Source organism: Ailuropoda melanoleuca, chromosome 2 (genome assembly GCF_002007445.2).
Source record: "Ailuropoda melanoleuca isolate Jingjing chromosome 2, ASM200744v2, whole genome shotgun sequence".
Lineage (NCBI taxonomy): Eukaryota > Metazoa > Chordata > Mammalia > Carnivora > Ursidae > Ailuropoda > Ailuropoda melanoleuca.
This window is the reverse complement of record NC_048219.1, coordinates 178,815,261-178,831,727: the sequence shown is the minus strand read 5'-3', so window position 1 is coordinate 178,831,727 and position 16,467 is coordinate 178,815,261. Positions and strand designations below refer to the sequence as shown.

At 44.3% G+C, this 16,467-nt stretch overlaps 2 protein-coding genes across 6 annotated transcripts in view; both read right to left on the bottom strand.

The window, feature by feature from the left end:
• Window positions 1-3,639: 3,639 nt before the first annotated feature.
• On the bottom strand, window positions 3,640-6,525 carry RPL37A (ribosomal protein L37a). Its single transcript, XM_019807462.2, has 4 exons — window positions 6,390-6,525; window positions 5,877-6,005; window positions 5,173-5,255; window positions 3,640-3,876 (listed from the first exon to the last, which is right to left on the bottom strand). The coding sequence occupies exons 1-4, from the start codon at window positions 6,390-6,392 to the stop codon at window positions 3,813-3,815; spliced, it is 279 nt and encodes a 92-aa protein (XP_019663021.1). The 5' UTR covers window positions 6,393-6,525; the 3' UTR covers window positions 3,640-3,812.
• An 8,191-nt stretch (window positions 6,526-14,716) lies between these two features.
• SMARCAL1 (SWI/SNF related, matrix associated, actin dependent regulator of chromatin, subfamily a like 1) overlaps window positions 14,717-16,467 on the bottom strand; it is a 57,147-nt gene continuing 55,396 nt past the window's right edge. For all 5 annotated transcript variants that reach the window (XM_034655152.1, XM_011233824.3, XM_034655153.1 and 2 more), the window contains one exon: window positions 14,717-15,932. In XM_034655152.1, the coding sequence (XP_034511043.1) occupies window positions 15,693-15,932 (240 nt within the window). In that variant the 3' untranslated portion in view covers window positions 14,717-15,692. The remainder of the gene's footprint in view (window positions 15,933-16,467) is intronic.

The window sequence follows — 16,467 nt, the reverse complement described above, 5'->3', positions numbered from 1 at the left end:
TCAAATTCTCTGAAGAGAGTTGACTGGTTCCATTTACTCTTATCAGATGTCCATCCCTTTTCCCATAGTGCTCAGGGCAATCCTTTTATGGTTCCTGTGCAAATGCAGTCAACCACGAATTTATCTTCCCCACAGCCTGGAGTAAACTGAAGAGAGATTAGTAATCTACAATGAGACTAAAATACCTACGTAAAGCACCTGGGAAAGTTATTGCTTGAAACAGCACAAACCTGACCCATGATGTACATACAGAACACGAGAAGTTTGCACACACGAGCAGCACAAGCAGACTGAAGACAAAAGAGCAAAGTAAACCCCACCCCTACAGCGAGTATCACAAGAGCCTCCGAAAATGGAATCCTAAAAGTGCTCCACATGATCGGCACATCATGTGGCCACATACACATATGCGCACGCATGCGTGTCCACGCGCACGCACACAGTGTGACACTGGCCTCCTGTTTTCAAGTTGTCTCCTTTCCTTTTGGACCAAAAACTGTACCTTAAGCGATTCCTCAGCCTGAACCCCACATCTTTTCCTCCTTCTTCAACAGAACTCCTCCTTCTATCACAGGCAGTTTCCCTCCTGTCTCCTCTGACCTCACACCCTCACCACAGCACCAGTATCTTTGGTGGTACTCCTCTCTCCATGATCCAGGATTCCACTTATCCTGGGTTCCTGGACCTTACCATTCATCAGTGTTCTGGAGCCAAAATTACCTAATCTGCTGTTTGAAAGAAACACCATTATATCCATTTACAGATGAGGAAACTTAACTTCAAAAAAGGGGTAAACTTGTCCAAGGTCACTCACTAGCTAGTACGAAACCTAAACTACTTCTGACCCTAGTCCATGTTCTTAATCACTAAGCTACACTGACTTTCTACTTGTTTCCAAATAAATTTTAGAAACATTTTGCTGAGCTCTAAAATAAGCATATTGACTGGATTGTACACGTCACTTCCAAACACTTTTACCATGTAGTTTTTCAAACCAGGAATTTGTAATTAAGTGTAATGAAGCATGTTGTTTTGCCCCGCTAGTGAGCTGAGATTGGCAAGCATGTCTTGTCCCTATTTCAGGGAGTGGTCAATGTATGCTGATCAAATGAGGTCTCTACCCTCTAACCCCCTTCTTCATAAGCTGAAACACAATAATACCTGTGGGTCTTGGCTGTGAGCCACACCACTCACTGTCCTGACACTATTCTCAAAGGCTCTGGCCTACAGGGTTGACCCTGGCAGAACATATACTTGACCCTTGACTCATTTTGGCCAATTTATCCCAAACACATAATCTATTTCCCTGCCCTGTTGTTCAATATTGGCCCAAAGTGCTAGCAACAACAAAACAGCTTTTGGTTTTCCTGAGGACGACAGTAAAAGTAAAAATACGTTTAACTTTGTACAGACTGCTTGGTTCTGGCTGCTACATTTCAAAACTGCTGCTGCAGATGTATTATTTCCAATCTGAGTTGGGCCCTTGTAAAATCCCCTCAGCCCCAGCTCTTGGTTCCAGGATTTGAACTCTAGTCCTATCTCTAAGTAGCCCCCATCCTTCATCTCCAAGCCCAAAACAAACTCACAATTAGATGTGTTTTGGCTTTCTGGCTACCTGTGCATTTATCACAGCACAGACAAAAACATTTAGGATACAATGAGATAGTCCGTCTAGTGAGGAACACGTGCCTTATCCACCTTTGTATCCTGATGCAGTCGGTTAAATGGCTTAAAACCCGAAGGCTCTAAAAACAAACGAGGGTTGCTTCCTAAGAGTAAAATGAAGGTGGGGATCTTTAGTCTATAGAAAGGCAGATTAAGAAACATACTCTGAGCTCATAAGGCAGCCTAGCAAAGCGGGAAAAACATGGACAAAGGAAGGAGTCAGAAACCTAATTTTCAGCCTTACCCTCACCACCTACCATAACCTTGAGGTCACTATTTCTTATCCACAAAATATTTACTATTTCAACAGCCTTCTAACTAGCCTCTATGTTCCCATCTATTCTTTAACTCTCATAAAAAACATATTAAAAGTAAAAGAAATTCTAGTATTATCAATCCTGCAGCTAACCACACAAGGGTTCAAATCCCAGTTCCATCATTTACAAGTTTATGCAACTTTCTCATGTGCGTAAATGGGGACAGTATCTACAATTCATGAAGTTGTTTTGGGATTAAATGATATTCAGTGCTCAGACTACACAGGCTCAACAAATGTTAAAAACTACCTCACTGCTTACAAATTCTAATGGTTCTCTATGACCTACAGCATCACATCCAAATTCCTAACCAAAGTAACACAGAAGGCCTTCAAATAAGATTCTCAATTAGTAAACCCTAGCTCCCATCATATACTCCATTTTACTACCAGGCATTGTTCTGGAAACTGAAGCACAGGTTAAGTACCTGGACCACGTAACTACAGAAGCAGTTTGGCTGAGCTGGTACGTATTAATAACCACAGGTACCTAATGTTTATTTAACTCCCTACGCTAATCCAAAATCTGGGGATTCTGAAGACTTGTGTCAAACATTTCCATGAAGTCTGAAAATCCTGATTTGTCAATTCTGGTCCTATTCCTACTGACCCACCAAACTCACTGATGCTTCACAGTACAAAAAATCATTGTTTACAGGTACCATTTTGTTACAAAAATGAGAGCCACACTTTTATTCATCAAATACTTAAGGCTACGATGTGCAAGGAATGGAATTACATTAGGTACTGGGGATACAATAATGAACAGAACTGTTGGCAGCAACAGTAACACAAACCTAGAGTTACTGCTATGGGTCTAATAAGGGCTTGACACAGAGCATTACCCTGATATAATGTTTGTACCAGAGCCAAAGCGGAAATAAAGGTAAAAAAATCTGTGAACCGACGTTATAGAGAACTTAAGCAAGTAATGGGCCAAAGAGTTATGGAAGAGAAGGACAGCCCGTGAGAGTCACAAAGGTTTTAATTCTATCCTAAGGACATAGGAAATTCATGTTTTCATCATGTATCAGATCTGCATTTCGAAAGAATTACTGTCTCTGGTGTATAGACAGACATACGTGTTGGGAGGTTCCTAAGGACTCCTTACCACAGATGGTAGCTTAAGACAGGGCTGAAAAAAGGCAAACCAGGAAAACTGGCAAAGAATTAAGTGATGGACTAAATAAAGGTGAAGAAAGGTTAATCATCACCATTAACTTTTCACAACTTGAATTCCTTCACAAAACTTCATGTTTATTAGTGTAACTGACCATCTATATCAACTTGAGTAATTCCATCCTCAGTGCAAACTGAAAAATGGAGAATGGTGTAGACATTTCAAAATTTGTCCTAAAATTCTATTGTTTCATATTGTTTTCTGAAGATGCTGATAAAACGTGTGGTCAGAGAAAACACCCATTATATTAGAAGGCAGTATATCTCATCCTACCTTTAGAAACATAACAAAATTAACCATGATCCAAAAACAAAAGTCCTCACAATTTTAATTAATGTATCTCAAAAAAGTTGAACTGGCAAGGATACACCTACAGAAAGCAAAGACACATATCCAACCTCTAAGACTTGTATTTTATGTCATCATTTGACTGCAGGGGGAAAAAAAGGCTGTATTAGGATAAACCATCTCAGCACACTTTTCCAATAAAAATTAGAAGGATTTTTAATTTCCAAGTCTTTCGAGAAAGCAAAACTAATGCAACACAAATGGAAAGATCTAATTAATAAATTTAACAACAAGCCAAAGTAATTTTCTTACATAAATTAACCCATTTATTACAGGCTAGCAATGTTTCAAATGGTGGAGCTTCTACTGGTCTTTCAACTCCTTCAGTCTTCTGATGGCAGACTTTACTGTGACAGCAGAAGTGGTGCTGGAAAGAAAAACAAAGTTGGTTCCAACATAATTAGCTACACTAACATGTGAAATGGCAAATGAGTAAATCCTGCCTCATTTTTACATTACAATCTTGATGATGATGACATCTTTTAACAATTAGTCGTGTCTTCAGACATTTGCAGAATTAGACAGGCCATCTCATGCATCCGATCTCTCAAGCAGCATTAAAAAAAAAAAAAACAGGGAGGAATGAATGGTTGCAGGAGGCTGACCTAAACTCATTGAAAGGGAACGGACAGAACGTCGGAAAAAACTAGTAAATTCAAAAATGGTATCAGAAATGAGAGATACCAAGAAAACAGTGTCAAAATAGGTAGAACAGACTCAAGTGTATTTTCTGAAGACAGCTATGAAAATGACTACAGAAAATTCTATCAGAAGATTCTGGAACTGTCAATGGAAAACCCATAAGCATCACATATGGTGGGTACAGAAATGCTAGTTCATTTAATCACAACCAAGAGACCACGCTAGGATCCATTTGTCTTTCTGACCTCATAAACCCCTCCTAAGACACACTTATATAAAAATGATTATTTTAACACTTTCCAATATTTTACACTGCCGCAGTTTTAAATCAACTAAAATTAAAATTTCAACTCTTCAACCACGCTAGCCTTATCATTTTATACATGGGAGGCTAGTGTATTGGACAGCACACCTCTAAATACTGGCTAAATGAAGAATACCTCAGCCTTCAAGGTCAAAAACGAATTCCCCAATCAGAGACCTTCAACGGTGGCTTTAATTTCCAGAAATGGATTAACTCAAGAGTTAATAACCAGCATAGGTAGATTTATCTCAGCAGCATCACCTGGCACTTGTCAAGGTGACAAAGCTGCCGAGGTCCAGCCAGTACTGTTTAGAATGGCAAGTGTCATGGTCCAGGTGGCCTCAAGTTTCCATACGCAGTAACAAGCTACCTAGCCTCATTTTTATAAAAGCAGCTTGCAATACAAGTCAAGGTTCAGTATAAATTCAGTCCCACTAAAGGACCTGTACGGTATCATTACACTCACCGTGATGACCCTTGGGACTCTATAAAAATCCAAAGTCATGTCAGACTTTTCTATTTCAGTAGTTTTGTTTCTATTCTTTGAATAACTGAACATAAATCATAACTGTCAGTGAGTCGTGAAAAAAAAAAAACAACAAAAAGCGTGCTTACCTTCTCAGTCTCGTTAGGAGTTAAAACTAGCCCACCAGCGTCAAACCTGGAATTTTGACGTGATCCACACACTTTCAAATACCACAAAAAAAAGGGACTCACTTGTAGGTCCAGGCGCCGCCAGCGACGGTCTTCATGCAGGAGCCACAATGCCAGATCCCCACAGCTCGTCTTTTCATCTTGGTCTGTAAAAGACAATCCATTTTCCCTATGAACCAATAAAAGCCTTTTACCTCACTAACACCCAGGAGTCTAAATTACACTAGGAAATGGGTGTATTTGGGAGCACCTGGGTGGCTCAGGTCATGATCCCAGAGCCTGCTTCTCCCTCTCCCCCAGCCTGTGGTATCTAATAAATAAATAAAATCTTAAAAAAGAAAAAAGAAAAGAAGAGAAACTGGGTGTATTTTATGAGGTTCTACGTGTTCCTAGTGCCCGAAGTTCTCTAATGCAAGACTGGCATTCGTCAGGTTGCTGTATTGCCAGTGCCGTCAAAGACACCCCCCCATTCCTCCCAAAACAGTACTCCTGCACACCATAAACACACAAACATTACAGGAAACTCTCCACCAACACCAGTAGACAAAACTGACAAGAGTCATTTCCCACAAAGCAGGTTATGGCTTAGGCTGAGGCTCCTTGTCAAATGTTTGACCCTTTGGTTCCCAAGTGTTAATGGAAAGCATTCTACAAAATCCGCAGTTATCAACAACCCAGCACACTCTTCACAAACTTCCCTCAACAGCGGGCTCACTTCGCAGGAAAGCCTCCCCCTCCCTCTGTCCCCCCACCGGAGACCTCCTTACTTTGCCACAGAAGGAGCAAGTGTACTTGGCGTGCTGGCTTATTTCAATCTTCTTCACCATTTTCCTGAGGGAGGCACCATAACGGGTCCCGTATTTACCCACGATTCCGACCTTCTTGGTGCGTTTAGCCTGTTAGGAGCAGAGAAACCAGCCATATTAAGAACCGGGAACGGAGCCTTTGCCCCCCACTCCCCGCCTCAAACACCATTCCTCCAATTACCCAGCCCCTGCCAGTGACCTAGGTCCCCCTCATTCCATTCTGCAAAAACCCGAGGCCAGAGCGGACCCCGCACTCCGAGGGCACCCTGTTGAACCCGCCCGGATGGGCCAAGCGCCACCGAGCTGCGCCCGCCCCTCCGCCCCGCTCTGCGTCCGAGAAGGGCGACCAAGGCGCGAAGCCGAGGACGGCGAGGGACAGGGCCGGCGAGCAAACGCCGGGTGAGGGCAAAGATAGCAAGAAAAGGTCAGATGCGGGCAGATAGACCTCGAGGCCTCACCGGCACCAACACTCACCATGTCGCCGCAGACCAGGTCTGAGTTCAGAGAGGAAGAGACTTAGTGCGCAAGCGCAGTTTTAGGCGAACGGGCGGAAGTGGCGAATGGGAGGCCCAGCTAGGAACTGAACTCTATGGTCCGGAGGCTTGTTCGCTCCCGCGGCCTTCGGGGAATGTGGTTTTTTTGTTTGTTTTCTGTATTAAAATTTTACTGTTTAAGCAGAATAAAGAGATTAAATTATTTATCACAGGATTATTGCTAGGGATGGAAGAAGGTCAGTTCGTTACTTACTTAACTGGTTTCTTGTGTGATGAGTGGTAAAAGATGGAAATATTAGACCAGTGTTCTCAAAATTTAGTCACTTGAACACTGCATTTCCAGTTTTTGCCATACCGGTATTGAGTGTTTTATCATTTATTTTAAAACTGAGTCACTTTTTTAAAAACTTAACAAAGTGAAGTTTCGTCCTAAGCCAAAGTTATCTATGGAATCCCGGGCGAATGTGCTAGGTGGGTATTTTTCCTCATATGCATTAAAATCAGCACATAAATACTCAAACGAAAAATGTCCATTGATGAAGCTGTTGATATTGACCCCCACACTACACTTTAAAAACATTATGGGAAATGTCAAATACAGACAAAAGTAGAAAAAAATCGTATAATATACAAAGGCACATCTTTCAAAATATAATAATTACATCCCTTCTTTAAGAAATGCTTCATATGGGATATCTGGGTGGCTCAGTCGGTTAAGCGTCTGCCTTCAGTTCAGGTCATGATCCCAGGGTCCTGGGATTAAGTCCCACATTGGGCTCCCTCTGCTTGTGCTCTCTCTCACGCAAATAAATGAATAAAATCTTAAAAAAAAAAAAAAAAAGCCTCATAGACTGACTTGGGGAGGTTGTTTTTAATGTTCTAATTAAATAAAAAATACACACTTTCGCCAATTAAATTATATATTGTACTCCTTAGCATTACATTCTTGCCTTTGCATATTGAAAACATTAACCTCTCCTTAAAAACTACATCAAGAAGAATTCTGCCTAGAGACACAGCGAGTGCCTTGTTTTGCACACCACCGCAACTGCGCAAACACATACCCCCACTGAGAGAATAGGAAGTGCTCAAAATCTCCCAGTTCCACCACCGCCTCCAATACCCTCTGCCCCTTTTGGGTGAAGAATAGCAAGGGGCAGAGGGAGCAAGTTTCTCCTCCTTCAAGAGAGAGATGCACTGCCTATTGGGGATGATTTCTGGACACTTCTCCACCAAAACTGTGCCCTGCTTCTAGAACACCGTAAATTAAAGCAAAATACATTCCTGTTGGTGCAAATGGGACGGGTGGAAGAGGAGTTGAGAAACGAGCACGCCAATGGTCCTCCTGTTCCGGTCTGTGTCTGCAGGTTGAGCAGGAGTGGGGTTCACACTTGGCCTGGGTGAGTGTATAAGCATGGCCAGCTTGCACTCACTGAGGTGAGCCCCCCCCACCCCGGGCTGGCTTTGTTCAGATCATCATTTAGCAAATTTACCACCCACCCCCATCCCCTGTGTAGCCTCCTACGCTTCTGCCCTTCAGGGGATCTGAGAGAGAGCAAGAGAAGATAGAATGCATGAGTAAGAATGCAATAGAATGGCTGAAAATGAGACACTCCATAATAGGAGGAAATTGTTCATGCTCAGAGCAATTTTCTCAAAACTGAACAATTCTCTTTAAATAGCAAGCTTGAGGATGTGCAAATAGCACTCTCATGAAATCGGCTCTAAGTGGCTTCAGAGAACTGCGCACAAAGTCTCGATTTGTCCTATCTGTGGGCTTATAAATCTCCATCCCCATTAGAGGACCATCAGATGTAGAGATTGACTGTAATATGTATCCATAAAAGTCTTAGTGAAAATCTCTGCTGAGTCACCCCTGCTCATCGGGAGCCAGCAAAATTCACTTTCACCCTTCAAAAAAGAGGTTAAAAGTTGCCTCTAGAGGAGAGTTCTTTTAGCTGTTGAGCCAACTAATTCTCTTTGGGGCAGTGGAACATTTGATTCTTGAAGGAAATCTGAGGTGCAAACATCATCCCCACTTTATCTCATGCTGGAGACCAAATGGGTTTATCCTGGAGTCCCAGGCCCCATGCTGTTCCTTTACTTTGTGCCCAAAGAGCATCCCCTTCACTGAAGTGCCTGGCGGCCACAGACAAGAGTGAGTTTGCACAATTTTAAGAGTCCTGTGGGCCAACCTCCAACAGGGGGCAGTAGGCTCGGCAAGGGGAAGGCCAGCCATGCCAAGGCCAAGTCCTAAACACCTAGAAAGAATCACGTGTCCGAAAAGAATTCAGTATGTGGATTCATTCCTTCTTCTCTTCTCTCCACAAATTTACATTAAATTCATCATTCTAGTTGTTTGCTTTTAATGGACATTTCACAGGGCATTGACACAGGTCATGCATCCATCAGGATGGGAGGTACTTGGTAACTCTTAAAAGAGATAGGGGCATTTGATATGAAACAATGACCAAATATATCGTGTGACACGAGTCATGTCTAATATGAAGAGTTTGATTCAATTTTTGTAAAAACAATTCTATGTGTATTTATATATTTATATGCATTGGGAATAAATTACCAAGAGCTCCTTCCCAAATTGTTTGTGTTAGTTATTACCTGTAGGAAGTAGGGCTAAGAATAAGAAGGATGAGAATGCATGGCTTTCATTCTTATACTTACACATTTTTATTTTTTTTTATTTTTATTATTTTTTAAGTTGTTATTTATTTATGTATTTGAGAGAGAAAGCATGAGTGGGAGGAGGGGCAAAGGGACTGGGAGAGGGACAAGGTTCAGAGCCTGATGTGGAGTTCCATCCACGACCCTGAGATCACAACCTGAGCCAAAATCAAGAGTCGGACGCTTAACCGACTGTGCCACCCAGGCGCCCTGATTAGTCAATTTTTATATCAAATTTATAAAGTGAAAAGTAGGCACTGCAGAGCGCTGGAGGAAGGGGCAGTCTTTTCAATAAGCAATGCTGAGAAATTGCATATTCATGTGGAAAAAAATTAACCTTGACCTTACCTCACTCCATGTACAAAAATAAACTGCAATTGGATTGCAGATCTAAACATTAAGAGCAAAACAATGAAGCTTCTAGAACATATATTCGCAACTGTGGGGTTATGGTTTACACGAGTGCGTATTCTGTAATATTTTGGTAAGCTGTAAATTTGTCTTGTGAATTCTTTTATGTATGATATTTCAGCCTAGAAAAGGGGAGCTAAAAAACAATGACAAAGAGTGCCTGGCACTCAATAAGTCAGATGAATGGGTTGGTGGGGTGGATGTGGGCAGAGGGTGTTGCAAAATCAAATAACTGTTGGCTGTCATAATACCCCAAACACTGTGACTCACAGGCTTCTCGATGTTTCTGCTAGGATTAGGAATCCACTTCCTTCGCTGGGACCTCACAGGAAAAAACAAAACCAAAACTGCAAGCATGACAGAGTGCTCCAACAAATTCTCTTTAAGCCGCCTTGCCGGCTTTTTTTTAACCTTGTAATCCTGCACATGGCAAGAAGTGAGAGGATAGGGCAGGAGAGAAGGTTGGACTTCTTTTCATCCCTTTTGCGGTTTAAATTTCACCTACAAAGAGCTTCAGAAAGCATCAAGGTTCCGGGGCGCCCGGGTGGCTCAGTTGGTTAAGCATCTGCGTTCTGTGGCTCAGGGTGCCAGGTTTCCGTGCTCAGCAGGGAGCCAGCCTCACCCTCTGCCCCTCCCCCTGCTCGTGTTGGCACACTCTCGCTCTCTTTCTCTCAAATAAATAAAATCTTAAAAAAGAATAAAAAAGGAAAGAAAAAGAAAAGCATTAAGATTCCAATAGACAAGAATGCACAGACAAGGCAAAACCCAAGAGCCAGCAGTGAGGGGACAGCACCTCCATCTCTGTTTCTTAGCTCTCCCTCCGACCTAGAAAAAGGCTTGTGGGAAGCCAAGAAGGAAAAGACACGATTAATTCGAGTACAGATGCATCAAGGCTTACAGGATCACTTGCTCCCTCTAGAAGTCTTCCTGATGCTAGCCCTAGAGGCAGAAATTAACCAGGGTCATTCGGGGCGTAATGACCCTGGTGAGGGTCGGCAGAGCCCGCTTCCGTGGGACTGGGGGGCCTTTTGTAAACCCCTGTAAGGGGCCAACTGATGGCAGGGACAGGAAGTGGGATGAGATAGGCCCAGATTTTCTTCATTAGAACTGACATTTCCAGAAAACACAGTGGATGGTGGCAGGTATGTGTCTGGACTGACTGTGAAGTAAAGAAGGGAAAAGAATTAGTGCAGAAATCCTTCCTTAAACCCAAAGCCAGTCACTCTCTATAAATAAGCCCAAGTGTCTTTTCTGAATCACACAGAAATGGCTGGATGGTTCTCAACAAATTCTAGAGGTACATTTGGGATGGTAGAACTTAGAATACACAGGCTTCATGGTATAAATACAACTTGCTTTGGAGGACCTCAAGGACATCTCAGAGATGGTGAGTCTTTCTCCAGAGCAGCTGAAACTGAGGTTTAACTAGAGGCTTTGGACAGAGGCTCAATATGCCATATTTACTAAGACTCCAGAGGAACAGTGGTTTCAAACATACACACCAAGTTGCAAGGACCAAGGGCCAACCCTCCCAATGGCAGCCATCGATCTGACACCTTGTGGCCGGCCCCGAGGTGAATAAAGCAGAGATTTATTCCTTTAACAATGGCACCGATTCTCCCAAGTACCCATTGCAGACTAACCACATCCCTAGAGTGAGGAGGAACTCCTAATAGGAGTAAGGAATGAGAGGCTATGATCTCATTCTCTGGTACATTAAAGAACTTGACCAAACTCCAGCAGAGCTCGTGAGAAAGCTGCAGCCAATCTTCTTTGAGTAAGCAGCAGGCAAGTCTCTGGAAACGTCCACAGACTCACAGAAGAGAGCTTCGCAAGTCTCCTCAATCCTTGTGATGCCAGAGGCTGTGGGTAGGCAAGGAAGAAATGCTCCTTTCTGGAACTCTCACAGCATCTTACTGTGATCCAGAATCTTTCGGCTTCCTGGGCCTGAACTCATGCCACAGGTTTTCCCCTAATGAAGTGACTGTGTCGTTTCCATTAATGAGTCACCAGGACTGCAAAAATCCCTGCAAAAGCCTTGCGAGCAACGTTGAGGCAGGATTTTAGCATTTCTTTTCATACAGATCCTGTCCCCACTGGCCCACCTTCCAATAGGCCACCCAGTGCAGGATCGACTGTACCCTTTTCCAGATCCACACTGATGGCTGTGTCCATGGCTGATTGGTTATGGACACCAAGGGCAGCAACCCTGAAGTGATATAGTTGGTTTTCCAGAGCACCCACTCCTGAGGGAACTTAGGACAATTTATTTGATGACACAGCAGTCATTGCTCTTAATTAGTCTTAGACAAACATTTATATTTTAAGTGGCCGTTTGGGACAAAGTTAGAGTAAACTTTAGACAGACCCGTTACTTGTCCTCTGGAAGCTTCCCACAAGTCACAGTCACTATTATAAACAAACTGGTACAGCTAACAAAATTTAAAAACAAAAGAGAGCTGGAGCTAATAAGGTAGTTTAAGACTTCAGGCGGCCTAGAGGATTGCCCAGCCAGACAAGCATTCTCTCTCAGCCCTGTGACTCTGGATTTTTTTCTAAGTAACACTGGGTCATTCTCGTTTCAGGAGGTGATAGAGGAAACCAAAGGCCTTATTATCTATGGAGACCTGGCACCACGGCGGGCTCCTCCTGGCAGGATACACTGGCGGATTGCAGGCTCAGCTGCTGGTCTCCACAGTCCTTTCCAGAAAGGCAGGAGAAGAAACTCATGCCCCTCAGACGTAGGTGCTCAGGCTGGATTTCCTGAGGAGCTCTGACTCTGCAGAGCAGCCCACAGCAGATCAATACAGTGATTAATAGGAAGCTCAGTAACCAAATGCCAGGTTTGAGTGAGGAAGGCAGAAAGTCAGCCAGTTATTTCCCACAGCCAAAGCCTCCCACAGGACATGGCCCCGCAGTCCGGATCGGATCGTCCTGACATGTCAGTATGCCTGACCACCCCAGAGCAGCAGTGAAGGGGGCTGGGTGGCTCTCAAAGACCTCTCTTTCCGTTGGAGCTGTCTAGACGCCTTGGGAAGGGGACTGAAAGGCACAAGAAAATGGTGCATTCCAGGGTCTTGTTTTAGTTAGAATAGAGTTAGCTGGGAGCCTGCCGGGAGGCCAGCTCAGGTCTACAGCCAGGGCTGAGCTCCTCGGGAAGGCAGCCACGCAGTCAACTACTCACAGACCCGCTGAAGCAGCCCCGAGCCTGCTGGTGTAGGAAGTGTGCACCCACCCTAGAGTGGGCTCTGGAGGGGGTGGCCTGGCTGGAGGTCCCGCTCTGCCACTTCCTAACTGGGACTGCCTCAGCTCGGCTTCTTCATCTGCCCAATGAAAATCGAATTACCTCCCTCCAAGGTGGGGTTCACCGCGTCAATACCTGTCAAGCATCAGGCCTGGCCCGGTGCCTGGCACCTAGTAAACATTCCGAGAGTGAAAACCATCCAAGTCTAACAAACAAATGCACACGCGGTCGTGCTGGAGCTACTTGGACATCTTGCACTGCTGCCAAGAAAGCTGGGCTAACTCTAAACCTTCCCTTAACCCTGGCCTGCTGTCCTTCGACAATACCAGGTAAAACAGCAACCCCTTCCTTTTTGAAACACTTTTTAAATATCCCCCTCCTGGACACCCATTTTGGTTTTCTTCCTCTTTTTCTTTGCTGTTTGGTTTCCTTTTTCTCTTCCCAACCCTAAATGTTGGCGTGCTCTGGGGTCAGTTAGATCTGCTTTTTTTCCCCAAAGCCACCTTACCTGCTCAATCTCACCCAGTCCCATGACAATAAACACCACTTATATCTGGTGGGAGCAGAATTCACAGCTCTGGGTGGGACCTTCTCCCGCCAGAGACCCAAATCCTACAGCCTACATAACCTAGCCCCCTAGATCTTGCCACACATCGGGTTTCCCAGAAACACACATTGTGTGGGGTTCAAGGTGTTTATTAGAGATCGATGTCTGTGAAGGAAGGGAGGGAAGTAGGGCAGGCAGAGGGAGGCGAACTGGAGCCTCAGCCCAGCGGGGAGTGGGCAGCTCTGCAAACAAATACGGGCCCAGCAGAGGTGTCCTGCCTCAGGCCTGAGTGGCCCAGCCTTGTGCCCCTCTTGTTCAGTCACTGATGCAGGCTACTCCGGGAAGGATATAACCTCCAACAAAGTGGCTTTCTGTGGACGGAGACCAGCCAGAAGCTGTGGCCAGCCGGAGGCTAGTTGAGCTCCCTGAACCTGGGCAGGAAGCTTCCCTCCGCGAAGGGGGAGCTGGGTGGGGTGTCTCCATCTCAAACTCAACAAGTCCATAACCAAACCCTCGATTTTGCCCCACCACCCAACCTACCTACCCTTCCTCAACTTTTTAAAAAAATCTCAATCAATGGTACTACAAGTTTGCTCAGGCCAGATCCTAGGTCTAAGTGTTGACTTCTCCTTCTCAAATGCCTCTCGGTCAGTCCATCTCAAATTCGTTCAGCTCTACAATCACAATGTATCCAACCCAAGCACGTCCCACCTCCCTCACACTGCCGCTCAGCTGGGCCACACCCGTGTCATCCTGTAGTCAGCTGCAATAGCTCACTAGCCTCCTCTCAACACTGTTCCCCTGACCATCCTTCCCGATCTATTTTCTACACACGAATTGGAGGGGTCTTTCATTTTTTAATTAATTTATTTTTTAAACATTTTTTCTTTTTAATTTTAGAGAGAGAGTGCGAGCAGCAGGAGGGGCAGAGGGAGAGGGAGAATCTCAAGCAGACTCCATGCCCAGTGTGTAGCCCGACGACGGGCTTGATTTCACGACCCTGAGATCATGACCTGAGCCAAAATCAAGGGTCAGCCACTTAACCTACTGAGCCACCCAGGCGCCCCTGAAGGGATCTTTGAAAAATGTAATCAGATTGCCTCATATCGCTGTTCAAAACCAGTCAGTGGCTTCATGTTCAAAATTAAATCCCGTTCTTTACATGACCTACGGGCTCCACATCATCTGGCCTCTGTCTGTCTCTTCAGTGACATCCCCCATAACCTTCCCACATGATACCCCACACCCCTCACCACTCTCTAAGCCTGTGCTGGCCAACACAGGAGCCACCAGCCACAGGTGCACTTGAAATAAGCACTTACATGGGGCTAGTCCACACTGGGAGGTGCCGTTAGCATCAAATACACACCAGGTTTTGAAGATTGAGCATGGAAAAAAAAAGAGAGAGAGAGAGAACACAATAGAAAGTTTCTAAATTTTTAATAGTGATTATATGTTGAACTGACAATATTTTGAAGATCCTGAGTTAAAGAAAATACTACTAATTTGATCCTTCTTTATTTTTTAAAACACTCTTTTAAAAAATTAAATTCGCATGTGTGGCTTGTGTTATATTTCTACTGGACGGTGCCGCTCTAAACTAGGAGTTAGCAAATTATGCCTTGCAGGCCAAATTGTGCCCACTGCCTGCTTTTCTATGGCCTGTGGACTAGGCACAGTTTCTACATTTTGTAATGGCTGAAAATAAATCAAAAGAATAAAACTTCGTGACACATGAAAATTATACGAATTCAAATTTCAGTGTCCATAACAGAGTTTTATTGGAAAAGAGCCATAATCATTTGTTTCTGGATTACCTATGATTGTTTCTGCCCTACAGCAGTAGAACTGAGACAGAGACAACCTGGCCCACAAAGCCAAATATATTTACTGTCAGACTATAGACAGAAAAAGCTTGTCACCTCCTGCTCTAAACGATTACCTCCTTAACATTACTTTTCTTTGTAGGATGTATAACTATTATCTCTCCTGTGATACAACTTCTGCAAAGGTACGAGCTTTCTCTCTTGGTGAATTACTGCCAGCACCTAGAAAGCTGCCTGACACAGATCAGGTGCTCTATAAATATTTATTGAAACAGTAAATTTTAAAAATCCAGATTTCAGGGGTTGCATAGGAAGCACCTCGTTACTTAAAGAACATGAATTATCACTACTACAATCCGCTGTCTCTATTTCTCAGCCAGAAAAGCTAAGGTTAAGACCCCAGCAGATCCACACAGAGAGGCCCGGAAGGAAATGCTGCCCCACGGCCTGGCAACCCGCAGGGCTGGAGACAGACGCCAGCACTGCTGTAACGTCAAGAGGAACGCAAGCTCTAAAAACAAAGCATCTTATTTTATTTCCGTGATTTTTAGATGCCTTGGTTTTTTGCCCCTCTTATAGGGGAAACATAAAGCTGTCAAAGTTATCAAAAAATTCAAATCTCCTTTTCTTTACGGGGCTGCCCGTTGACGTGATTTCGTCCACCGAGTCTCCCAGGTCCTGGGAATCACTTCCAGGTGCGCCAGAAGCACTTCCGGGGTCAAAGGATTCCGCTGCCTCGAGGAGCTCCATGTCACTTCCGTCCTCCTCAAAGGACTGCTGGAAGAGGTCATAGATCTTCTGCTGCTTTGGGTCCTTCATTAGAAAAAACAAAAAAGTTAGAATGCAGGCTCCAGCACCGACTCTCCTGGTGCCACTGGGGCTGGAGAAGACACATGGAGGTGGAGGCTGCACGTTTTACGGCGTCAGGTGCCGTAGGACGGCCCGTGCAGACCAGGGCGGCCGTACTGCCTTGACATCGTTTCTTCTCTGCTGCTCGTAAAGGAAGAGGGTAAAAATGGGAAGAAATGGTGTGAGAGCAATAAAGAACCTGCTCTCAAACTGTAATTGATGTTGGAAATGTCTTCTTCCTTCTAGCTTTCCAAATCAGTATTGAAATAGCTCCCCAGCTCTCACTTCCCGCAAAGCCCTTCTCTACCGAGGTTTAGTTAAGTTGCAGTTCAACTGCCAAACTCGTGTGCTTAGCCACGGCTTACACCTAATTTTCGGAGTGGTTGATAAAACATACCCATACTTGACATACGGAGAAGTAGATTCCCATACTTGTTTCTGACTATCTGAAATCTGCCAATGATTAAAAGGCCCACCAGGGGCGCCTGGGTGGCACAGC